The 25,751-nt window shown below is 49.3% G+C and overlaps 1 protein-coding gene across 4 annotated transcripts in view; it reads right to left on the bottom strand.

Annotated features, from left to right (window-relative positions):
* Positions 1-262: 262 nt before the first annotated feature.
* The window catches only part of Nisch (nischarin), a 34,885-nt gene continuing 9,396 nt past the window's right edge, over positions 263-25,751 (bottom strand). The window contains exons 4-21 of one of the 4 annotated variants that reach the window (XM_038349000.2): positions 21,314-21,362; positions 20,138-20,301; positions 19,755-19,850; positions 18,442-18,537; positions 17,362-17,514; positions 16,745-16,813; positions 16,156-16,341; positions 15,859-15,987; positions 14,261-14,374; positions 13,876-13,987; positions 9,729-9,853; positions 8,749-8,798; positions 5,697-7,100; positions 3,522-3,870; positions 2,872-3,028; positions 2,387-2,515; positions 1,741-1,902; positions 263-1,498 (exon numbers count right to left, since the gene is read on the bottom strand). In XM_038349000.2, the coding sequence (XP_038204928.1) occupies positions 888-1,498; positions 1,741-1,902; positions 2,387-2,515; positions 2,872-3,028; positions 3,522-3,870; positions 5,697-7,100; positions 8,749-8,798; positions 9,729-9,853; positions 13,876-13,987; positions 14,261-14,374; positions 15,859-15,987; positions 16,156-16,341; positions 16,745-16,813; positions 17,362-17,514; positions 18,442-18,537; positions 19,755-19,850; positions 20,138-20,301; positions 21,314-21,362 (4,155 nt within the window). In that variant the 3' untranslated portion in view covers positions 263-887. Of the gene's footprint in view, positions 1,499-1,740; positions 1,903-2,386; positions 2,516-2,871; positions 3,029-3,521; positions 3,871-3,913; positions 4,341-5,696; positions 7,101-8,748; positions 8,799-9,728; positions 9,854-12,231; positions 13,333-13,875; positions 13,988-14,260; positions 14,375-15,858; positions 15,988-16,155; positions 16,342-16,744; positions 16,814-17,361; positions 17,515-18,441; positions 18,538-19,754; positions 19,851-20,137; positions 20,302-21,313; positions 21,363-25,751 lie in introns of those variants that run through there. The other 3 variants (XM_038349001.2, XM_038349002.1, XM_038349003.1) reach the window with 3 other exon arrangements.

Genomic DNA, 25,751 nt, shown 5'->3' with positions numbered 1-25,751 from the left:
GTCTCCAGGCCTTACTCTTAGACTAAAGCTTCAAGTAGGTGAGACCCAGATGCAGGACACACAGAGGAAGGGGAAGAGGTGGGCTGCTATCGGAGGGGGGCCCTGAAGAACTGCGTGGATTATTCTTTGCTTGGCTCCAGGTTTGACCACAGTCAAACATGGCCCTATCCAGAGGTTACCCCCCACCCCGTCTATAATCTCCTCCATACTGACCATGCCCTTGGTTGAACCCCCAGTTATCTTTGATCTAGAAGACCCAGACTGTGTCAAACTCCACTTTATTAGAATAGAGAAAATAGGCAACAAGAATTACGCTTGGTGCTGGCAGCTCTAAGTCCCCTGCACCAGCTCCTCTTGGCCCCATGGCCTGGGAACTCCCCATAGGACTTCCTCTTGTCTGGACCTAAGGAAGCCTCCATTTTGGAAAAGCCCACAAAATGGAAGCTTCCATTGTGTATTCTGCTACCAGCTTCGTAATTAGCAGCAAAATGCTCACAACAATAGCAACAGCGGACTGGACTCAACACTCTGGGAAAGGATGTGGAGGTTACCACGTTCACAGCGCCACGTGTTAACAAGAGCATCACAATCACGGACAAACAATGCTGTGCCTGGCTGTACCATGTCAGAGGCAGGCACAAGGGAGGCTGACGGCACAAGGACACTCTGGTGGGGCTGGCATACTTCTTCCCAGCATTAGGAAGAATGAACATAACACACATGTTCACATTCTCTGTGGGAGCTGAATGGGGGCCACGGGCAATCAATGTATAGAATCCAGGGAGGGGAAAACACCGTAAAAGGAACACAGAAGGCCGGCTTCCTTGCCCCCACGGGCACCAGACCAGACCACACACGACAGGTGGCCAGGGCTGTGGTGGCCTGCACTAGCCAGTGAGCTCCACAGGCAGCTCCCTGCCACAAAGGGCCTCCCACTGACGAGCTAGCAGCGAGATGAGCTTTTCCCGGCTCTCAGCACTGGGGACAAACACCTGCCACTGCACCTCCCGGCCCTGGCCAGCCCTGCCAGGATAACCTGGCATCTCCCCAAAGTGGTCCAGGGTGACGTTGCCCATGAGGTCGTGACCCTGCATGTCATCAAACACAAGAGTGAGGGCCTGTGGGTAGGGCTGGTAGCCCATAAGTACCCGGTCCAAATCCCGGACACGGCGGCCATCATCTAGCCGGTATCTGTCCCTCTGTGGTGGCTCTTTGGCAAATTCAGGCAACGGATAGTGGATATAGTCCTCATCTAGGAGAAAGATCTCAGCACTGGTGAGCAGGAGTGTCTTGGGGCGCAGTGGGCCCCTGTTCCGTCCAGGCTGTGGTGTGACCACCTGGAAGGCCTGGACATACAGTAAGATGCTGAGGGATGGAGCCTTTCCAGGATCAGCCAACTTCTGTGCCACGATATAGGTCAGGTCCCCAACCTCTTCCTCACTGGGGTAGGTGAACTTGACACGGCTGGAATGGATCAGCTCGTAGTTCTCCATTTTTCCTACAGGAAGAGATGACATTAGGGCTGCAGCCTGAGCTAGCCTTTGGTGGGGTTAGAAGCAACAGCAGCCCCACACCAGCCCTAGACTCTAAATGAGAGTCAGCTAAGGGTGCTCCAGGGCTGAGCGCTACCTCCTGCATGGAGTCTGCCATGGAAGAGGCCCACATAAAGCCCTGGCCAGCTCGGCAAAGAAGTGCAAGGTTAGAGACAGATCAGCGAGGGCTCTGGGGTGGACAGGATACCTGTGTTCTTGTCCCCAAATTCTGAGTAGAAGTCCTTGTCAACAGGCTCAGGGGAGGGCGTGCGCTCCAGCGAGGAGAGCACGAGCATGAGGTGCTGGAGGAAGCAGTGTGTCAGGTAGCTGTCACGAGTCAAGCATGTGACCACTTGCGTTGGGGAGGAACCTGCACAAGAAGGGGCTGATCATAGGTACAGGCCACCACTCCCATCCCCTGCAAAGTCCCTGCCCAGAAAACCAGGACCCAGAGGGTCTATGTAGGAGGGCATTATGGACCCAGGGAAGTGGCCGTATCTCAGGCAGGAAGGGCTGAGACATTTTTCTGGAAGGGATAGAGGCATTAGGGGAAGAGCTTAGCTTTCTCTCTTCAGGAAGTGTGAGTCAGAAACATCCTGCCCCTAGGCTGAGGGCCCACTCTGCTGCAGTTCGGGTTGGCTGCTCCCTGCACACCCGCCCCCGACGTCTATAAACCCTGGTATGGAAGTCCTGCCATCTCAGCAGTTCCTGGAGCCGCTTCCTCCCACCCGAGTACCTGACTTGTAAGTGGACATAATGTGTCTAGTGATAATGCACCCATGTGTTCGAGGTAGAGGCCCACTGATGACACTGGCCTTCACCCAAACTGGGACAAACCACATTGGGTCACTTACCAGTCAGCCGGAAGTACTGGTCGAAAAGGCCAACATTGACTGACTGCAGGTCACTGAGCTTGAACACAAAGCATTGAGAGATGTGGAAAGGACTGTTGATATAGTCCGTGTTTTTCTGATGCCAGAAATCTGTGGTGGAGAGAAGAGGCCAAGGTTAAACATGTCCAGTGGGAGCGTCACCTGGCAAGGAGCCACCACCTGCATGCATGGAGGACTTCAAGAGACCTGGTGTGGGGACCAGCATCATCAGCTCAGTGGAATCACCAAATCACTGGATGAGACTCCCACTGAGAACCAAGAGGCAGAGGCTATCATATCCCTGCATGTGACAGCCAGTGCCCAAGCACTCCCTGGCATGGCACACCCATATCTGACCTAAGGGAATACTGTCATCACCCTTTCCTCAGATGAGGGACTCTGAGCACAGAGCTGCCACCCCAGTCCAGAGCAGGCTTTTATCCTGCCCCGCAGGCCGGAGCACCTACCCTGCAGTGGTTCTGAGAAGTAGCGGCGGAGGCCATCATGCAGCACGAAGTACACAGCCTTGGTGGAGAGCAGCACACAGGCGGTCACCTCCAGTCCTGGGCTCTGGTAGAACACCACTGACGACCACAGGAGGTGCCTCAGCTCCTCGTTTTCAACCTGGGTATAGGGGAGCTATGTGGGAGACTGCAGAATGGAGCGAGGCAGACCCCCTTTCCTTCCTCTAGATCACACTTAAGTGCAGACTCCAGGTAGCTCATCCCTCCATCTGTGCCCGCCTTCTACTGGGTGACTCCTGGTCTTAGAAACTGCTCAGGGAAGGGATGAGGAGGGACAGGAAGCTCATCGCATTTATCAAGCAAACTCAGAGGAGAGAAGAGGTGAGAAAAGGAGGTGTTTGTGCCTGCCCCGGGGCTACACAGAGTTAGATATGACAGGGTACACCTGGTTGGGAGGTGAGTGGCAGACCATTTGACCAGATCCTCAACCCTGTGAGCAGGTGAAGATGATGACCACATATCAGAGAAATCTGGGACCGAAGGCTGTCCCCACACAAACCCTGCTCTACCCTCAGACTGACTGGTAGCACAGCAGAGCCTACAGCTCTCCCCACACAAGTGCCAGGCAGCAAGAGCAGCGCCTGGGCCGATACCTCAGCAATGCTGCTGTGGAAGAGATCAATGATGGCGCTCCCCTGAAGACCGGCAATGTGCTGGAGTGACGGGCAGACCGGCAAGTGAGAAGGGATCTGATTCTCCTCAGATGTGGACTGGATCAGGCGCTCGCTTGGGTACTGGGCAGGGGCCTCAGCTTGTGCCTCCGCTGGAGCTGGAGCCTCTGCTGGAGCTGGAGCCTCTGCTGGAGCTGAAGACTCCGCTGGAGCTGCAGCAGGAACTGGAGCTGGAGCCAGAACTGCAGCAGGAACTGAAGCTGGAGCGGCAGCAGGAACTGTAGCAGGAGCTTGTGCTGGGGCCTCCCGTGGTCGCTGCTCATCACTACATCTTCCAGTGACCCAAGAAATGCCAAATAAACATGTGAACCCCATAGAGATTCATATCTATGCACATCAGAGTGTAAAGGTCAACAACTGTATGCCATGTGCTACCCTTGGAGTCACTGGGCGACCTACGTCATCATGTTCTTCATGGAGGACCACACAGCGGAGGGAAAGTGTCAGCCCTCTTCTTCCGCAGATGTGGGCAGAGCAGACCCCCAGGGCTGAGCCGACCATACACATGTAATAAAGGCTTTGGCTCATGGACTCAAAAGATCATTTTTTAAAAAAAAAACTTATTTAACTTTATTTTATGTGTGTTGGTGTGAAGGTGTCAGATCCCCTGAAACTGGAGTTACAGACAGTTGTGAGATGCCATGTGGGTGCCGGGAATTGAACCAGGGTCCTCTGGAGAAGCAGCCAGTGCTCTTAATCACTGAGCCATCTCTCCAGCCCTGGAAGTCCATCTTGAAAGCACTGCAAAGACATCAGAAAGGCCACTTCAGGGTTATGACTTGGGAGCAAGGTATCAGATGTGTTAGAAACGCTACCCTAGAGTACTTACGCAAGAACCCAAGTTAGAACCTGGGTGAGTATATGCTAGTAGAGGAGAGAACCAAAACTCCAAACACTCCTCAGTTGGTTTTGGGGATGTGGCACTTAGCTTACTCAACCACCACTGCACATGACCATGCTAGAATGTCACTGGTCTATCCCAGTCATAAGACCGGCTCAGAAACCTAAAGTTCATGGGAGCTGGGATCTCCGGCATTCAACCCATAGGGCCATACCTAGCGAAGCGGGTGGATGTTGTCCTCTCAATCCATCAGATCAGTCCAACTGCTGTAATCCCTGGGACCATGATCTTGCATTTGATCAAATACCCATGAAGCTGCTGGGTGTGCAGATACCTCTTTATGGGGTCTGGTTTCTGCAGTAGTCCCAGAAGCAAGCCAGGCTTGTGGTAGCTCGGAAGGAGGACAAGGTGCATACTAACTAAGCTTTACATGGTGAGGGGAAATATGGGGACAGCCACCTCTGTGCAAGTATAACAGGGGCACTGGATTCAGCTGTAGGAGTTGAAAGTCCTTTGGATCATTAGCTGGTGACTGAGTGAGAAGATAGACCCAGGAGATGCTAAGTAGAACCAGAGGTGAAGATAGGATTTCGGCATTCTCCCAGGCTAGAGAACACCAACTACTAGATTCTTGCCCTGACCCCAGGTGGGAAAATTCCACAATAGAGAGCAGGGGCACTCCCAAGGACTCCAAGGAGAGGGCACATGAGAAGAAGCTCTAGCTGCTGGATTCTTCCTGCTAAGCACCTCAATCTCCCCTGAAGATAAGATGACCTACCCCAACACCTTGGTCTTCAGAAGGTCCTTTGGGAGGGGCTTCCAGTAGATCCAACTCAGTCCTTCCTGAGAAGGGCTTTGTGTGTGACACCAAAAATTAGGCTTGGGAGCTGCTTTCAGGAATGGGGTACCTGGAGCAGTCCTGAGCTAACAGAGATAGCCACTGGATGAGACCCCTGAGGAGTGGAGGAGGAAGAGGGTACCCAGAAACCATGTTTGGGCATATGAGAGGACAGTGTTAGGACCAGGGACACAGTGAAGACAGGACTGGCTCCTTAACCTGCCCTGCGTGGGACAGCTTGCCTGGGCTGCTTTTAAGCTTCTGGAGATCTGGAGTACAGGCTAAGGGTGGTCAGTGCTGGAGAGGAGCCAGGGGAAAGGGGAAAGTAAAAGGGAGACTCCCCAAAAGTACAAGTGCCCAGAGATCACACCCAAGCCAATCCCATGCCCTAAGTCCTAAGAGTCTATGCTAGTCTCACCTGGCCCTGCCCTTGGCACGCTGACCATTCACGAGAGAACTCTGGGATCTTGGCCTGGATGCGGGCTTCTTGGAGATGACAATAGTCTTCAGATCCTGCAGGGAGGCCCGAAGCTGATTGTAGATTCGCAGGAAGTGGAATTTCTCATGGGGCAGCACAAAGATGGCAGTAACAAAGCGGTAGCCAACCAGCAGCTCAAGGACATGGCCATCAGCAAAGGCTCCCCGTGGCTGGGTGCAGCTGCGAGTAGGGTCTAGCAGCACAGTGGAGAGCGGTACGCGGCTAAGCTTGAAGCTATTGCGGTTGCGGCAGTTGTGGGTGCCTCGGTTGGGCATGGGGTTGAAGTCGGCCTTGATGACATTGAGATGCTGGGGAGTGAGCAGCAGCCAGTAGGGGATGGCGGCAGACTTGACGGCCTCAGAGGGCGCACAGCAGGAGCGCCGCACTGCCGAGCAGAGTGTGCAGCTGGCCCATTCGATGTTGCCTGAGTAGTCCCCAGCAGCTGTCTGGACCATGCGCTTGTCACTGTAGACCAAGTAGACAGGGAAGCAGCCCTGGCTGCGCTCCTGAGCACCACCATCCACCTTGTAGAAGGTGAGCAGCTGGCGTAAGAACTCCTGCAGGGTGGTGTGGCTGCCATAGAGGATGGGGCTGCACAGCATGGCCATGTGCTGAGGTGCAAAGCAGGAGCGCAGGTCAGCATGGAACTCATGCAAGTTGGCAGCATCCGAGATGATGAAGAGTGTGTTCTCACTGTGCCGCACCTTGAGTACCAGGCACAGCTCTGGCATGAGGAAGCCAAACTCAGTGAGGTCGCCATGTGGGAAGCAGAAGACGAAACGCAGGGATGAAAGGATGTGTTGGCTGCTGCCTCGTGACTCTTGATGTGGGATCTCGAAGACAGCGATGCCAAAGTCAGTGAGCACAAGGCAGGCAGCAAACTGGCGGATGCTGCCTTGCACGTGGATCAGGAAGCACCACAGCACCTTGAGGATGCGAATGTGCTCCAGCAGGAAGTCCTCGTCAGCGCCGAGGGCCCACTCGAGAGCCAGGCGTTCCTCCTCAGCTTCCTCATCCTCCTCATCCTCATCCTCCTCTTCTCCCTGGCCACTGCCCTCCTCTTCCTCTATGTCTGGGGGTCCCATTTCGAAGTAGCGGTTTTCAGCAACATCCTCCTCTTCCTCTTCTTCCTCCTCCTCACCCTGTTCACCCTGGGCTTCCTCTCGTTGGTTGGCAGCCTCAATCCAGGCAGGGAGTTGCCGTTCAATGGCCTGGCGGATCAGTGTGCTCAGACGCTGGATGAAGTCCTGGTTGGTAGCTGTGTAGCCGATGCAAGTGAAGGGCAGGAAGATGATCTGGCCTGACCCAGGCACCACCTGAACCTCTGGCTCTGCATGTTCTGGGCTGTGCAAGAAGAGACTGGATCAGGGACACAGGAACATCCTATTCCCTAGCCTGCCATAGTACTCTGATCCTGGGAAGCCAATCCATGGTCTCCTAAGCCTCTCACAGAGCTGAGCCTGTTCAAGCAGTTGCCACCAGGATGGGTAGCCAGCTTGAGTTCAGGCTTCTCCATATGAAGCACAGCTATCCACCACAGCCTGCACAAACCAACCTAGCTTCCACAACAAAAGTGCTCATAGAGTTCTGTCATTGGATGTTGCCAGGTATCAATGGGGCAATGAAGTACTCCAAGGTGTGAATCTCTTTGTTGAAAAATGACTACCTTTAGGGACATTCTGGACTTCCAGGGCAATAAATCAAGTTGGGTGAGTCCTAGGACCATCACATTTAAATTCCAGCCTCTCATGACCTCTACAACCCTGCCATGAATAAGAAATAAATATACTTCTGTACCCAGGCATGGTGGAGCATAATTTAATCCCAGAACCGGGCAGAAGTCCACTTGGACTTCAGTGAGTTTTGAAGCTAGTCTGTCTATGTGGTGAATCCCAGGCCAGCCAGGGCTATGTAGACATCCTGCCTCAAAAACAAACAAACAAACTCCTTTAAAATGCCAAGGAGCTAATAATTCTTGATGTGTGTGCTAGCCCTATCCATGTAATCTTGTTTAAACAGGAATTTAAGAATGCAATAATCAGTGGCTCGATTAGCGGCTCAGCAGTTAAATGTACTCAGGAGTTCTCGCAGAGGATCTAGATTTGTTTCTCAGCACCCACATGGTGGCTAATAACCATCTGTAACTCCAGTTGCAGGAGATGTGATGCCCTGTCTTGGCCTCCAAAGGCACCAAGCATACATGTGGTGCATATATATGCAGTTAAACATATACATGCAGGCAAATACTCATAAAACACTTAAAATTAATGAACAATTTTTTGTTTGTTTTCAGACAGGATCTCTTTATGTAGCACTGGCTGTTCTGGAACTTGCTGTGTAGATCAGACTATCCTGGAACCTATAGAGATGTGTCTGCTTTTGTTTTCTTGAGCGCTGGGATTAAAGAAGTGCATCACAATGCCCCAAAAAACAAGCAGATCTTAAAAACACTACCAACAAAAAGAAGTGGCAGCCAGGCAGGGTAGCACACACCTTTAATCCCAGCCAATAGGAGGCAGAAAAAGGCGGATCTCTGTGAGTTCGAGGACAGCCTGGTCCACAAAACAAATTCCAGGACAGTCTCAAAGGCAAAAAACAAACACAAAACAACAACAGCAACAACAACAAAAATCAAGTAATGTGGAGTGGTTTATTTCTGTGCTTGACACTTAGGATGAGGGAGGAGGCGGGTCATGAATTTGAGGTCAGCTTAAGCTACATAGTGAGACCCTATCTCAAAAAACAACAAAAGTTCCACTAGCAAACAGAGAGAGAGAACACTTATTCTTGGCTCACAGTACAAAACAGACCACGGCCCAAGTTGGCTCTGATTTGCCAACCTCCAGTGTAGGACAGTGTCCACTAGACAGCTGAGGGGAAACAACAGAGCTCCTCTCAACTGCGCTGGAGTAAAGACAGACTTCTACCGACCGGCTACTAACAAAGCCCACTGGGTGTTCAGTCTGCATGGAGATAAGGCTCTCTTCCTTACCTTGCACCACCAACAGCTCCTGGCACATCCCTTAAGTCTTCAGATGCCACCTGACAGAGGAGAGAAGGGTGAGCCTCAGCTGCTGCAGGTAGTTGTTCCTGGCGCTCACTGGGTGCTGCCTCACACCTCTGTCCTTCACTCTGGTGTGCTCTGGAACTTGCTGAAGTGCTCATTTGGCTATCTTGCTAACATCCAGTAGGGCTGGCTTCCCACCCATCTGACTTGAGCTTACACACCCAACCCTGGGCCAGAGCCTGTTTCCATGGAGGTCTGGCATCTGGGGGATCTTTGTGCCACCCTAGGGTCCAGGCTGCTCTGGCCTGGCCCCAGACAGTGACATGATGAAAGGTGGTCCTGGCAAGGTCCCCCAGTGCTGAGACCAGGTCTCTCTCTGTCTCTCCTGTAACATTAAGGATAGAGTACTGGGGACACGGCTCTGTGAGCTGTCTTAGCGTCTCATGACCATGGCCCTGCTGTGTAAGGGTCAGGGAACAAGGAGGCCCAGGCGTGGAGCACGTAGCACCCGACACTCATTTTCCTCTTCTATTTTCCAGGGACACAGAGATGGGCCCCAGAAGCCTGGACAGCAGTTAGAACAAAGGTAGTATAGTCTCACTATTCAGACCACCAAGGTGACGTGAGAAGGGACAGAGTGGCCTCAGGGTGCTAGGCATTAGGGGAGATTCCCCTTGTACAGCCAGCTCATGTATGTCCAAAGAATGCCACCTTCCTTGTCCCTCAAGGCCCCAGTATTGCTTGTTCCTTGGGGTGGAGGAGGCCAAACTCATATGGTCTATAGTCTATGAAGATGACCCAACTAGAGCCACATCTAAGAGAAAGACTGCATGTCATGCAAAGTACTCCCAGAAGCCCTAGCAACACATGCCATACCCTCACCAGACCACACCCAACTGTGAAGAATATAACACAGCAGCATCATGGTTGAGAAAATAGTACCCAGGAGCAGGCAAGGGCATTACCTGTCCTGTGGGGATAGATTCCAAGGAGTCGGAACAGTCTTGGGCAATGGGCCGGTCCTCAGGGGGTAAACTGTCGGTGGATGAGAGGCTGCTGGCCAGGGCCTCCTCCTGGACAAACATGATTCCTGCAGAGATGAGATAGGCAAGTGGGTGGGAAGAGCAGCTGTTCAACAAGAGGCTAAGCCCTGGGCACATGGCACGGCCGGGCACTAGCCAGACCCCAAATCATCCATCATACGGGTCACAGAATAAAATGCAGTAATTCAGTAACTCAGGGTCGAGCATGTGGCTGCTCTCTACTGTCAGGAAGAGGCTTTCTGAGCAGACAAGCAGGGGAGAGAATCATGAAGACCAAACCCCTAGAAGTGCACTCTACAGACAGACAAAAAACAACGCACAGAGAAACGCAGAGAAAATTGTGCTCAGAGTATAAACAAAGATCTACGTCTTAAAGATATTCTTACAGATTACAAAAATGGGGAACGACTTGTTTGAAATCTCCGTGAGAATGCAAAGAATACAAACAGATACCCCATGGAATATAACATGCAAAACAATGCTTACACAAAGGACAAATTGTAATAGAAGACCACCTTTTCTGTTTCTATGGCATGGTTAGAGTGTGCAGCCTGGCCCAGTCTAACCAGAAAGAGGTAAGCACTGGGGTACAAGCTGGTCCACCTGTCAGGGAAGCAATCTGGTGACATACTTATCAATAGCCTCGGACATACCAGAACACTGTTGGACATATTTGGAACACAAAGAAAGGACTACACATGACCCTGTGCCCTCATCTGTATCTCTGCAGGGCTTGCAAACTCCAAGCACAGGACCCTTTACTGAGAAGCCAGGCTTTGCAGACTTGATTCTCCTAGGGCTTGCTGAACACAGCTGAAGCCTGAACCCACAGGCTACCTTACCAGCGCGTCGCACTGACTGTCCTAGTCATGTACTTTGAGATGCACAGATTATTTGAGCCATACTAAAGGTCTTCTATGAACAGGCTGTTTGGATCCATTACTTCACTGGAGTTTGCAAGCCAGGTAAGGGAAACCCCTCTTTCCCACATAAAAAACAACAACCAAAACAAACAAACAAACAACAAAAATAAAACACCACCACCACCACCACCAAAAGGATGGTCTAGAAGAGCCTTGCCTCGACAGCCTGGCTTTGCTGCCGAACAGCCACCATGGCCCAGTTAAATGACTGAACCCTCAGAGCCTGGGACACCTTGTTCAGCTTGACTGCTACCTAAAACAGAACAACTCAACCAGCCCAGGTTCTCTGTCCAAAGGGTAAGCAGGCAGCCCAAGCCCAGATACTCCCATGAAGCTAAGCTGCAGAGGCTGCGAGGGAGAAGGGGCAAGCACAAAGCCATGCACCAAGCGTCCCCAGTCTTTGCTTATGTTATCTCTGCTACTGAAATATCTTAACCCAGCCCATCTTTCTGCTACAGTCCTACATGTATTCCCAAACTGTTCTCCCTCGTTCCTCCATGGGTGTAGTCTCTCTCCCCAAGTGGCTCCACGTTCCTAGAGGTACTGCCCTAAAGCCCCAACTCAAGATGAAGGAAGGAGTCCCTACTGAGCAGTCCTGTTGAGTCTCAGCACTGCTAAGCTCCCCAGCATTAGCTCATGCGCACCTCGTTATTTACCACACTTCATCAAATCTAAGATCTGTGGATGAGGGGCCATCTTGGTCATAGAAGTCCACGGAAGGATTTCCCACGATTCCATCACGATTACCAGCTGGCTGACAGCAACTAGGGGACGCCACTGACTGAAAGACGCATCTCAATTTCAGAGAAGTCATAGGTGGAAATGTGCATCCTAGAATCGATGAAGTGGGATGGATCCACTTATGGTTGAGAAAACAGAAGAGGCTGCAGAGGTTCCAAGTGCTGCACGGTGCTTGAGATCTTATGGCCAGGAGGATGGAACATGAACTCAGCTGCCTGCCTGCTTCTAATCACTTCTACAACAACCTTCTCTCAGCCCCCATACAGGGCTGGAGAATGGATTCTGGCATCCTGGATACTGGCTCCTCAGTCACAACAATTCACTGTTCTAACAGCTGTGATGACCAGAGGCCTGGTGTTTTCTCGACAGTTTTTTTCACAAGTGTGTTCTCAGGTTGGGAGCCACCATAGTAAGTCAGTAAAGCTGTTCTCACATAGAAAAACTACTGTCCACCCAGGCCAGCTCCAGTAACATATGGTCAAACAAACATACATGTAGGTGCCTCACATTTGTGAGGACAAAAAGAAAAAAAAAAGGCATTATGTTCTTGCCACTACCCCTTACCTCCCCACCCTAGCCTTGTTTGGGCATGAGGAAATGCAGACAGGACAGTCTGTCCACTTCCTTCCTGGACCATGGCCTGTACAAACAAGTGGCCAGAAAGGGCCACTCAGCAGATGGGATAGGGGACACCAGCAGTCCTCAGACAGGGGTCTGACCTTTGTCATTTCTCGCCCAAAGGAAAGAGATGTGCACACAAAGACATCCACTGGAGTTTATTTACAAGAGGTATAAATCTGTGACAACATCTCTCAGTGTCCAGTGACTGGGAAAAGGGGGCAGACTACAGAGCAGCCAGGGGTAAAAGGGCACCAAGGAAGGGGTAGATGAGGCTTGCCCCAGGCTGCAGAGACTTCACCACCACAAGGTAGAGGGCTGCTGGCAGTTGCGGCCTGGAGGAGACACTCATTCCTCCTGCCTAGCCAGGATCTGTGTTTAGCCTTGTTCTTCACTTGCCTGTCCACACATGTGCTCGCTCTCTCTCTCTCTCTCTCTCTCTCTCTCTCTCTCACACACACACACACACACACACACACACACACACATACTGATTCAACGAATGCTAGAACAGGTTATATCTTGGGCCTTGGGACCTTAGTATGGCCCTGTCCCCAAAAGTCTATGGTTGCTTGCTTTCTATGTGGTATCACTAATACTGTGGGGACCTGAAGAGAGGTTAGAGAAACTTCCTCACAGAGACTCAAACTTTCTTCCTCTTTTATGGAAAAAAAAAAAAAAAAAAGAATAAATTTTTTTGGTCAAGTTTGACAAAGTCAGTGGGCAAATGTGCTGGCACCGAGCTCTACTGTCGTATTTTCATGGCTTCTCTTCTGCATATCAGTTGTGACTTCAGGCTGTTGAGCATAAGGCTTCTGCCTTAACATGAGCGAGTGCTGTCTTTCTGTACCTCTGGCTTCTCACCCTGACAGGACTGCTGTGGAGGGGTCTGTGCCACAGCTGCCCTTCCCTGCTCTGTGTTCACACCACAGTTCACTGCTGCTAGTGGGGTAAACTTCCCCTTCCCCAGGATCTTAGCCCTCTCTAGAAAAGTTTCCTCCAGTGGGGTCACGAGGTCAAGAAATAGAAATGTTATTTCTGGCTCTTAAAACCTGGGGCCAAACTAGTTTCTCAAGACCTCACACCAAGTTCTGTGTCTCCAGGAGCCTGGGCAGGCGGCGTTCTTTCCTGTGTGTCCCGAGCCTCAGCTCCACTTGGGACGGCATACCTGTCCCTCTTCCGTCGGGGCCAGGCTGGCAGCCACGTTCATGGCACCTGGTTCACTCACTCATCTCCGCGGATGCCTGGGTTCAGAGGTGAAAGCCTTTGAAAATGCTCACAGAAAATGGGCAGATCAAAGGGGGTGTTCTTCCATGAGTCCATGGGAACAGACAGCCCATCTTGGTCCTATAAATGCAGTACTTGGGGGTTTTGGCCATACCTTGAGAGTCAGAGGCATCCCAACGATAAAAGCAAGCTCTCCACACAGGGGATCAAGGGCTCCAGACTCAGTTAAGTAACAAGGCCTGACTGTCTAGGAACTGACCTGCCCACACTATCTGCAAGGGACAGATCCTCATGAGCCAACAGCCTAAGCCTGCTCAAAGGGCAGCCTCAGTTCTCTGTCCAATACCCCATAAGGGAGAGGGGGTCCTTACTAAGCAAACAACAGTGCTGAAATCAGACCGGGCACCTCCCTGCTATGTGCCATCGAAGGAGCCAGCCTGCAGAATGTGCCACCCTCCCCGTAGGAAGCAAGTGCCAACCTTTGTCTCTCAAGCCTAACCCTGCCTGCGTCCAGGCAGTGCTGAGCAGCTCAGGTAGGAGCAAGTTCTACTCATGATTACCTTGGTTGGAGAGGATAGGCTGAGGCAGGGAGGCTGAGGTGGGAGCTGCAGTGGGAGGGGAGCTGCTGGGTCTTACACAGGGAGCAGCTGGGAGCCGGGTGTCCTCACCAACCTGAGGAAGAGTACTGAGTCAGTCCATGAGAGAAAGAAGGACAGGAAGAACAGAAATGCTGAGGCCAGGGACGTGGAGAAGAGTCAACATTCTCCCGACCACAGAATGTTGAGAATGATCTCATAGAATCCGTCAGTAGGTATCACCACTACACCGCCTGAGGATCCAGCCTGAGGTTTCATGGGGACAGGAGCGGTGTTAATGATCAGAGACTCTAAGGGAGTTCATGGCTCAGTTTCCCCAAGATAAGTCTCTCTACTCTACAATGTTTACCTTCTTTTCTGTGTTGCTCAGTTTGGACTTGACATCCTTGGCTTTCTGAATGGCTTTCAGTACTTCCACAGTGTCCAGCTCCTTCTCTGTGGTTGCTGCATCATCTAGACAGATCTACAAAATCCAGAAGGTAGCTTACAGCATTGAAACTGGCAAAGAACATTGGGAGAATGGTGAGATTCTGCTGAAGACTGGGTCTGAGCATCCCAATAGACCCCCAACAAGATACTGGAGGCTAAGGGAGGCTCTACACCACAACATAAGTAACCTGGAACCACCTTGGAAGGCCCATGGAGGTCCCATATAGCTTAGTATATCTCAGGAGTCCTTCTCCAGTAAGAGGGGGCAGCAGCCTCCTGGGGACTGAATATACTGAGTTCCTACTTATAAGCAGAACACAAGCGGAATTGACTGTCAAAGAGCAAGAAGAGAACTTCTGGACAAGGGACTAGTGGGCAAAGATAATAGTGGAGGAAGAAGGCAGGAGTCCCATTCTGGAGAGCTGTGGGCTAGCATGCAAGCAGAAAAGCCACTTGAAGGATAGTCCAAAAGCTTTGGGCAGGTGGAATCAGGGGGCTTTCCAGCTCTGGAGCCAAAAAAGGCAAGAACTTTTATTTATTTATTTATTTATGTTTTTGAGACAGAGTCTCACTCTATCACCCAGGTTGGTCTTGAACTCTGGGCAACCCTCTTGTTTCAGAACCTGAATTCTGGAATTACAAGTGTAAGCAATTCTCTCCAGCAAGAGATAACATCTTATGTAAATTATCTTAGTGACAATGTGGACAAAGTGGCACTTGGTGGGGGCAGAGAAAGGCTGGAGATAGATGCAAACAGAGCCACAGTTATCTTCTGGCCAGGGATCTGGAGAAAATAGGTTTCAAGAACTGGTGAGAGAATGGGAATGGAGATAAAGTGGCTGGAGATCAAGGGAAAGGAGTATACCTGGGGGTAAGGACTTCCTTAGTTAGCATGGTGGCACCTGTACTGTCTGTCATAGCCAGTAGGCAGCAGGCACAGGACTAGGATTGATCCAGTAAAGGAAAAAAAAATCTCAAGGCTGGTAGTTAGTTAAGTACCAGGGTTACCAGCTGTCCAAAAAATGATAATTTTAGGAAGCTTCCATAAATTAAATGAAAATCTTACATATAATTTTAGACATTTTATTTTAGGCCCCTTGTCTAAAATATCCAAAGTATTTCTTTTCTTTTTTCTGTTTTGGTTTTTCAAGACAGAGTTTCTCTGTGTAGCCCTGGCTGTTCTGGAACTCGCTCTGTAGACCAGGCTGGCCTCGAACTCACAGAGATCCACCTGCCTCTGGACTTCCTGAGTGCTGGGATTAAGGGCGTGCACCACCACTGCCCAGTTTCCAACGTATTTTTTAAAAGTTGAAGACAATCCCTCTATGCGTATGTGCTCCTGGAGCCTTTCTGGCCTGAAGATCCGGCACACATGAAGCCTGCTAGGGAACACACAACTGATGGGAGCAGGAGCAGTGGACTTGTAGGCCTGATGCAGACAAGGGCCTTGCTTTGCTTATGCAGAACTGGAATTCATCCTGCCAGTCTCTGGGCTCTGTGGGTGGTTCTGGGGCTTACCTCAGAGGCTCGCTCTCCAAACTGGGAGAGCACCTTGGTCCGGTAGTCAGGGATGATGCTCAGAGGGTTGTTCAGTAAGGCCACATGCTCTAGACATGGTAGGCTGCCTATGCTCTTGACCTCCTCCAACTGCAAGACGGAAGTGCCATTTAGCCCCTTCTTTTAACAACTCAGCAACAGACTACACACTTGATGGTTTCTTTTAAGTGAACAGAATCTTACTGATTTTCTTTTTTTAAGATAACAAACAAGGCTTAGCAATCTTAGATCCCTGAGGGTCTCAGGGCTGGGGTTCACCTGCTCAATCCTGTTGTCTCGGAGGTCCAGATTAACCAGAGAGTAGAGTTTGTGCAGGCCACTCAGACTCTCTAGGAAGTTGCCCGCCAGGTTTAGGGTTTTGACATTGCCTAGTTTAGTGTGCACGCCTTCCAGGGAGGAGAGCTTGTTGTAGGACAGGTCAAGGTGGACGAGGTTGTACAGGTGCTGGAATAGCAGGAGAAACACAGTGGCAGCACAGGTTAGGCCTCCAGAGAGGCCACTGTGCCCTTTCAGACCAATCGGACCAGTTCTGTGAAGCAGGTTTACAAATCTTTTGACAACCACTGGGAAGGGAAGTCCCTCTTCCCTCTTTCACATGCCATAGTCTCATGGTATCCCCTGCAGAGAGGTCAGGGGTGGGCACTGAAAACTCAGCCTGCCTATCATCATCACACTCTGCACATACTCAGCTTTTTCAACACTTTGGAACTAAAACAATCAGTGCGTCCCTGGAAGCCCAAGAGGAAGGCCACAGCCCCTATGCTTGCCACCCCTAGGGTGCAATGCTTCTCCAGTCTTGGACCCATCAGGACAGCAGGGCCCTAGAGAGCTAGTGGGCAGACATTACCTGTAGGTTGTCCACAACTAGCACTCCGTTGTGACTCAGGTCCAGGTACTCAATCTTTGGGATCAGTTTCTTATGAAAGAAAAGAATGTCTGGTGTTACTCAAAGAGGCAGGACCCTAAACAGTCCATGTGCCCAGTGGCTAAACACACGTTTCAGGCTGGCTTATCTGCAGGGTCACTGACACCTCCCACTGCCCACTCAGCAGAAATCCAAAGAAATCCACTGTTTGGACAGAACTGGCTTAAGTAATACACATGGTAACACATGGTAATGTCCTCCCCAAACAAGGGAACCTGTCCTTTTTTACCCTGTCCTCCCCCACAGGATCACAAAAAGAAGCACTCTCTTAAGACCATTGGGACGTCGCTCTAACGCAGGCATACCTGTATTCTAGGCAATGAGTTTTCTGCTATTCCTTAGTAGGAATTATCATTTACCATGGTTTGGTTATATTAAATGCATACGTAATTCATATACTTCACTTGGTTTTATGTATTAACTCACCATTTTAAAACATTCTCATCTGAAATTCAACTTAAAGACTACACATAATACGTAGAGCACTCAATAGATTTTTGGGAAGGTCTGAAAGCCTTGGGAGGCTGCTGCAAGCATACCACAGATTCGTCGATCTCAGAGATGCTGTTGTGGCTCAGGTCTAGAGTGGTCAATGCTTGCCATGTAGGGATGATAGCAGTCACAGGGCCTTCAAGGGCTGTGCCTTCAGGCTCCCACTCATCAAATTCTGAGGCTTCAGGAACAAGTACTTCCTGCATGAGAACATCTGTTGAGCCCTCACGCAACACTGAGTAGAACACGCTATCGTTGCAAAATTTAAGGAAGCACTAGAGCATATTTAGCATGTGGAAATGAGCTTGCATTAAAAATGGGCTTTGCTTTATGTGTCTTAAAGTGATTGTGAAATAACTGAAAGATGTGGAATATGTTCTGGTCCTGTGACTTCAGGAACAAATGCTCGTCAAGTCCCCCCCGCCTCCAGGGCCTCTGCTCTACAAGTGATATCTTTCCTGGCTTAAACCTTCAGAAGCTGAAGGTCTGAATTCATGATGTTGCCGGGCAACCATGCTTTCAGAGTGGTCTCCACTGTGGACAACAAATTCCTTAACCATTACTTCCCAGGGAGAGAATTATCACCGAGACAGAGCAGCAGCACAGGGCTTCAGTCACCACAGGAGAGGGAGGCAGTTCTTCTCGGTTGACTTTTGATGTCTATAAGACATCTTATATGGGGTTATCCTGAGTTCCTTCAGCTATTTGGCAAGAAGTACTTCCCAGAGGACAAGACAGCTACACTCGACTCTCTGTACAGTTTTTTCCTTTGACTTGGTGGCCTCAAGAGAAAGAATTTTCAACAAACCCAAATCCTGATCAGAAGTCACAAAATATGCTACTATATACCGTCTCTATACTGAAGGAGAACTTAAATATTATTATGATGGCATCCATATAATGGTAAAAGAAACTCCCTACCTTAACAGCTGGGCTATTTCTACTACTTAGTCCAAACAGGGCCCAGCCCTTCTACACCTCACCTTCCTCTGCATTTTCAGGGAGGATGAGATACAAATGAGGGCTAAGCCAGTGCTTGCTGGACTCAGAGGAAGTTCCATCAGCTTCACTAACAAAGGCTATGCCCCCAGGCCAGGCCCCAGCATAAACACAAAGGCAGAGCTCACCTTCATTGAAGTTGCTGAGAATCTGACACTCATTGTGGCTAATGTTGGCTTGGAGGTGACCAGCCCTCGGATATGCTTAGCATCACAATGACTTATCTGGAACAAACAACAGCTGTGTCTCAGAAATGGCATTCTGGCCCCTCAGAAACCCTAGGAACTAGATGTTCATCCCACAGGCAAGCTCAAATCCCTAGATAAAAGATGACTCAAAACTTGGCCTCTTTTATTCCCCAGTGTGTCTCAGTTGCAGATAAACATTTTAAGTATCTATCTAGAAAGAAAGGCATCTAGCCAGGCATGCTGGCGTACACCTTTAGACCTCACTCAGGAGGCAGAGGCAGGCAGATCTCTGTGAATTCGAGGCCAGCCTGATATATAGTGAGTTCCAGGACAGCTAAACAAAGAAACCTTGCTTCAAAAATGGATGCTCAGGCTCCTTATGAGCCACAAATTCCATTTTTGTGGTTAAGGGCTACCGGGAGCTTGCCAAGGAAACAGAAAAGGTAAGACTTGGAAATCAGTGATGGAGAACAAGGGGCCACAGCACAGGAGCAGCTCTCCTGCTTACCCAGCCTGACCCTCTGCCCTTAGGCAATACAGGTCAATGGAAGCAGGCTTCTGGAATTCGAATTCAATATCCTGGCCTAACTTCCTCATTTCCCAAGCCTCAGTTTCCTCAATTGTAAAACTGAGAACAAAAGCATCCACACTTCACAGAGAAGTTGGGGAGACTTGGTCAAGAATACATGGGCACTGGGTAGAGCTGAAGACAAAAACCAAGTTCAGGAAACATGTGGTTTACTGTATAAAAAACAGCTTTTATTTTTCAATACTGACTCCCCTTTCTTTTTAAAAATGGCAACAAAATTAGTGTTAGGAACCAGAATTCAGTAGAAAGTAATATAAAGCATTCTTCTTAGGGATGGGTGCTCTTGACTGGGAAAACAAAGACTTCGAATTGCCTCTGTCTGGCCTTAGGATGATTTCTGTGACTTCTACCTGAATAACACATGGTCCTGACTCCATGAGAGGCCGCAGGGAACTAAGTTCTGCAGCTCTGGTCTCTAATACCTCTGCTGCCTACAATAGGGGTTGAGAACTGCAAACCAGCTAAGGACAGAAAAGGCCCCTTTCTGTCTTTCCCCTTTCCTGGCTTGATTTCCTTGGATAGAATCTGCCAACATGTTGCCAAATATGAAAGCAACGGTGCCTTACCACTTGCTATCACAACCATTCCCTGCAAAGAGACAACAGAGCAAGACACTGCTGGGCAGGCTCAGCCCTGCCTGCTCACTAGCAGCCTTGGGCCTTACCTCTACCTGATGAAGAGACTTGAATATAGAAAGATCAAAGGGCAGGAGCTGCTCCTGAATGTTGCTGGTCCCAAAAGGTCCTTCTGTGCCAGAAACCTAAGGTCAAAGATGGATTTAAATTAGGGGTGCAGTAGTGAACTCCCGTTCTGTGCTCTTGGGTGAATGTGGCCGCAGCTGTCAAACTCAAAGCTCTGACCATTTTAACTGTATTCAGACAATGGGCCAGGATGCCCCCTGGCGCTCACAGGCAGAAACACAGTATCAACAACACCAGGTGGCTTTCATCCACTGAGAGCCCCCAGTCTTGGTCTCCTTCACACACTGCCAGCTGGTGAGCTGTCAGACCACTGAGAGACTCTACAACTACGCTGCTATAACTGTACCTTAAGGTACCTAAGGCGACAGGTGAAGTCTAGGATGTGCCCAAGGTCAGTCTTGGCATCTCCACTGGCACAAGTAGGCTTTCCTTGTTGTAGCTGCTCCGTGACAGCATAGAGCTGCAAGGGCCTGATGGCAAAGACCTCACCGGCTCCTAGAAGCTGTTCTCCTGTAACAGTCAAGTTCAAGAGTGAGTGTCCAGCCCCAGTCCAGTCCCAGCCTATTGGGACAGCCAGGGGAGACAAGCACCAAGCCAACAGTCAACAAGCATGCAGCAAGCACCTATGACAAGCATCCACCCCACCCACCATGCCAAGCTACAGTCTTAGGTACATAGGAGTGGCCCTTCTGAGCTCACACCGGGCACAGGGCAATCCTGGACACATGATGAGAGAGAAGGGAAGGGCTGTGCAACTGGGGAGCCCTCCTGAAGGGTGAGGTGGAGTGGAGAGCTAAGGCACCGAGCCAAGAGGAGGCTGGGAGAGGCAGTACTCTAGGTGTCACAACTACCCCGCACCCTCTAATATGCAGAGACTAAGGTCAGTTATAGACCTAAGATGCCAGTGTTTAGACCTTAAATAGCAGGTTTCCGAACCTCTGACCACTAGTACCCTTACCTTTACCCCAGGGAAGGCAGTAAGATGCTAAATGTAAGCCTGCTGGCGGGGCGTGCTCATTCTACTACTGTTAATTGTTAATATGAACATGACCCAAGATTGGCTTCTACTTGCGGTCTGAACACTTTCAAGCAAGGACAAATCAGGTGCAAGATGGCAGCATGCCAGCCACCTTTCAACACCCCGTGTGACTTGGGAATAGATCCCAAGACGTAGGTGAGTCCCAGGCACTCACCTTACACAAGCCTGGCTACCTGAGTTTGATCCCCAGAACCTACATAAAGGCGGAAGGAGAGAACTGACTCTACCAAGTTGTCCTCTGTCTCCACATGTGTGCTGTGACACATGTGCTCACATACACATACCCCGCAATAGTAAAATTATAATAGAGAATCTTAAACATGAGGGATCCTCACCTACAGGGCCAGCAGTGGGTAGACTTGGCTGGGGACCAGGGCCAAGGACTTGACACCTCAAGGAGGTGGCTAGGATCTAATATAAACTCAGTGCCACCCTGGGCACTAGGCAACGCCCCCAGCATTTCAAGAGCCAATGGCTATGTACCTTTTTCAAAGAGCTCTTCAGCCAGTGCTGCAGTGATGCCGTTTATTTCCTGTGGAGACACAAACCCTGCAGTTAGAAGTCCATCTGCCCATCGCTGGAACTGCACAGTCCCTGCTATCCACTCACTTCGCTCCTATAGGGTCAGCTCTAGATCTCAGGAGTATCCGATCTTTTGACACTGCAATTAAGACACTTACCAACAAAATTCATACTTGAGAACTGCACAATCAAGTAATAACAATACAATCACAAGAAGCATCTCATAATGTTTTAAGTAAGTTTACTGTTTTGTGTTGGGTTGCATTCATAGCTATCTTAGACCACACAGAGCCTGCAGGCAACAAGTAGGACACAGCTTCTAGATAGAGAACAACTAAAGGAGGGAGAAAACCTAGAATGAAGGAAGAAGTTTAGAAGTGGGGGAGGCTAGAGAAACGGCTCAGAGGTTAAGAGTACTGGCTGGTCTTCCAGATGTCCTGAGTTCAATTCCCAGCAACTACATGGTGGCTCACATCCTCAGTGAGATCTGGCGCCCTCTTCTGGCGTGAGGTGTACATGCAGGCTGAACACTGTACACCAAAAATCTTTTTTTTTTTTTTTTTTAAAGAAGTTTAGAAAGGGATCTGTTTTCAGATATATGGAAAGCTGAGTGTTTCCTCAAAAACAACTGCAAGTCTGCACAGGCGCTAGCTGAGTGGGCTGCAGTCCAGGGGCCAACAAAGCCTGACTTATGCCAAGGGTTGGCTGGGGGAATCAGTAGCTTCCTTACTAAGTTTGGGGATCCCAGGAGAGGGTGCGGCAGGAAGAAATCCTGATTCTTTTGGGAAAAAAAAAAAGGCCCTGACTAATAGAATACATGACTCTGCGGCACCAACTTTCCCTAGAAATGACTACTTCCACCTTCTCTCAGGTCAAATGTTTCTTCAAAGAGTGGACACTAAGCGGTTGCAGTGGCACAGGCCTTTAATCCTAGCAACAACAACAACACACACACACACACAAAAAGGAAGGAAGGAAGGAAGGAAGGAAGGAAGGAAGGAAGGAAGGAAGGATGTCTTTTTCCTGCGTTCAAGTCTCCCAGATTCACAGCAGCACAACAAAGCCCCAGGGTCACTAGAAAGATACAGCAAGGGTGTTCCAAACGACACAAAGCACATGGTAAGAACATTAACAGCTAACATGCTGGTTTTAAGTCACAGCAGTCAGTGTTACTTAAAGTACTAGGTACTAAAGTACTAGGTAGGTCCTGGCTCACTGACTCCTCCCGCCACCCTATAGATGCTGTTACACAAACAAGCAAACACAGGAGGAACGTGTGGACGCTCCAGCTTTATGACTATAAACCAGCAGAGCTACACTCGAGCACTTGATCTTGGTCCTCTCAGAACACAGCCAATTGCTTCTGCACTCAAAACAATTGTAGGGAAAGAGATGGCTCAGTGGTTAAGAACACTTGCTACTCTTCCAGGGGACTTAGGTTTAGATTCACATGGCTCACAACCATTAGTAACTCCAGTTCCAGGGAATTTAACTTCCTCAGGCACCAGTCACAGGCATGGCACACATACACATACACACGTTAGCAAAACACTCAGACACATGAAATACTAAAAATCTAAAAAGAAAAAGTAACAAAACAATCATGAGGTTTGGAGACACTCTCCAAAACATTTAGCCCCACTTCCCACAGGTAAGAATTAAACTGATTGACAGCAGTGCACAGGTCTTTTTGTAAACAAGCCCCTCGCAACTCACAGGAACACTGCTGCTACCAGGACATGCAATCTCTTATGCAGTTATGGGACTCAGAAAGCACCAGGTGGCAGAGGACAGGGTGTCCTTTTCCTGTGACCTCTTGAGTTGTTTGTCTCTTCCGTATAATCCTCTTTTTTTAAGATTTATTTATTTATTAAGTATACAGTGGTCTGCCTGGCCTGCAGGCCAGAATAGGGCACCAGATCCCATTACAGATGGTTGTGAGCCACTATGTGGTTGCTGGGAATTGAACTCAGGACCTTTGGAAGAGCAGGCAGTGCTCTAAACCACTGAGCCATCTTTCCAGCACCCGTATAATCTTTTATACATCACAGCTATCCGCCTCAAATACCAGGAACTGAATCTGGGGTCTCTATCCCTGAACCACAGCAGACAACCTTTTGTTTTATTTTGTTTTAACAGGGTGGCTTCAAATTCAGAATCCTTCCGCCTCAGCCTCCCAAGTAGTTGGGAGCTATGAGCCCTTCACCCAGCTCACGATAGCAATCTTACAGCTGGGAATATGTAGTAATCGTTTCCTCCAGCCTGTATGTACGTTTGTCCTTTGTTCAAGGTGGTTTTCTTAACATAGTGAGGTTTTTTATTTTTATGTTTAACTTTTAATTCTTTGCCTTTGTGACTATGAGATCTCTTCTTTCACTCTAAGAATGTAAGAATATTATCCCAGTTTTCTCTTGACCTCATGATCTTTAAAAGCTGTGCATATACAGTTTGCTTGAAATTCAGTTTATATGTAAGAATCGTTCCTTTCCCACCTCACCAGAGAGAGAAGATAAGCCACTGCACTTCAGAGAGCTTAGCGCACAGGTCAAAATGTAAGAGGCTAACAGAGCAACAGGGTTCCAGTCAGTAGAGGCTACGGGGTCTCTGAAGCGCAACTTCAGACTCTTACAACCTCCTAAAGCCCATGAGTGTCCCCTGGCAGCTGTGAGGATCCAAAGTCAAGGAAAAGCTTGGAATGGCCTACAAGCAAGTCTCCCACGCACTTCTGAGAAGCATGGCCTTCTTTCCTATCCTCCTATAGCCAGACCTCCTAGTGCTAAGGTACCAGGGGCTGCTCGTCTACATTTAACCTCAACTCCACAGGCCACTGTACAGACACAAGGAGCCTGTTAGAAGGCTCTTGAAAAAAAGGGCTTCCTGCCCTGTCACCACTGCCAGCAGAAATATACCTCCTATGGTACATTTCTTTGGGCAACTGGTGTTGATCTGGACAGAAGAGAAAGAGTCACGCTGGACGACAGCCCTGCTAAGGGTCAGAGCTGGGCTTCCCAGAAGACCCAGAGAATGCTGCTACCAAGAGCCAAGAGCTTTAACTTCTGAGGAATCTCGAAAGCAAACTCTTAAGTATTTCTTTCCACTCCACACAGGAAGAGCACACTGTTGGCCTTTCTACTTGGCTTCCTCAGGCTGACCTTCACCTCAGGAGAGAGTCTGAACCAGAGGGATCTAGATATTTCTTAGTCTGCAAACCTAAAGCACTAATTTCCTCTGGCCAAGCTGCATCTGAAGGCAAAGGGCACAGAGTCAGGCCTCTACCTCAGTTAGGCCTCTTTGGGCTGTACCTCAACACCATGTGGACTACGTAGGCTATTTATAAAGTATACGTAGATATACTTTAGCTGCCTACTCACGAAGCCCAGCTGTAAGTGTACCCCCAAATACAGATCTGACGCTCAATTAGAAACCCCTCGCTAGTCCCTGCCACCTCTGCTTGGCTCATGTTAAAGCAGTGTGGCTGTCAGTGGACATTAACTGGGCAGGAATTACATGGCACTGAGACCATCGCCCAGGTGTGATCTGGATACACTGTGTTATAGTTGGAGGGGCCTTGTATTTTGTCTAGAGGAGTCAGGCATATTATATGTGATTCAACTTTAAGGAAAATTCCCCACTGAAGAATTCACATATAAATTTTAAAAAGCTTCAAGACTCTAAGTTGAAAACAAACACACCAAACAGGGTTGTTATCATTCACAATCTCAGCCCTTTGCAATTAGAACAAATTATAAAAATAAAATGGGTCTAAAGCCAACACTAAGATAGTCAACAATTTCATTTCAAATTTAAAAAAATTGTTTTCTGGTTACAGTCAAGTGGCTTTAAAATAAGGAAACGATATACACCTCACCTTTGAAGGGAACTCAGTTATCTTTCTTACCAAAGCAGCCCAGCATGGTGACATGCGGTGAGCCCTGACCCATCCCTTTTCTTTTTTTCTTTGTTTAGATTTTTATTTATTATGTATGCAGGGTTCTTCCTGCATGTAAGAACACCAGATCTTATTACAGATGGTTTAGAGCCACCATGTGGTTGCTGGGAATTGAACTCAGGTCCTCTGGAAGAGCAGCCAGTGCTCTTTACCTCTGAGCCATCTCTCCAGCCACACCCATTCCTTTTCTAAGCCTCAGATATTCACTGTAAAAGCTCAGGCAGGCTCCAAACAGCCCCCAGACTACCACCTTCCAGATCACAAAACAGAATAGGGCACAGAAAAGTTAAATAACTGACTTGGGATGAACTGGTTGAAACAAGCAGGCCTGGGAGACAGACGGGGCTCTGTCTATCTCCAAGCCCACTGTGATGTGACCTGCTTCAGGATGATCTTGGTTATGATTATCCATGGGATTGCATTCTGCTGAGTTTGGAACTTCTCTAAACA

The sequence above is a fragment of the Arvicola amphibius genome, chromosome 12 (assembly GCF_903992535.2).
Source record: "Arvicola amphibius chromosome 12, mArvAmp1.2, whole genome shotgun sequence".
NCBI classification, from domain to species: domain Eukaryota; kingdom Metazoa; phylum Chordata; class Mammalia; order Rodentia; family Cricetidae; genus Arvicola; species Arvicola amphibius.
This window is presented reverse-complemented; position numbering and strand designations above follow the sequence as displayed.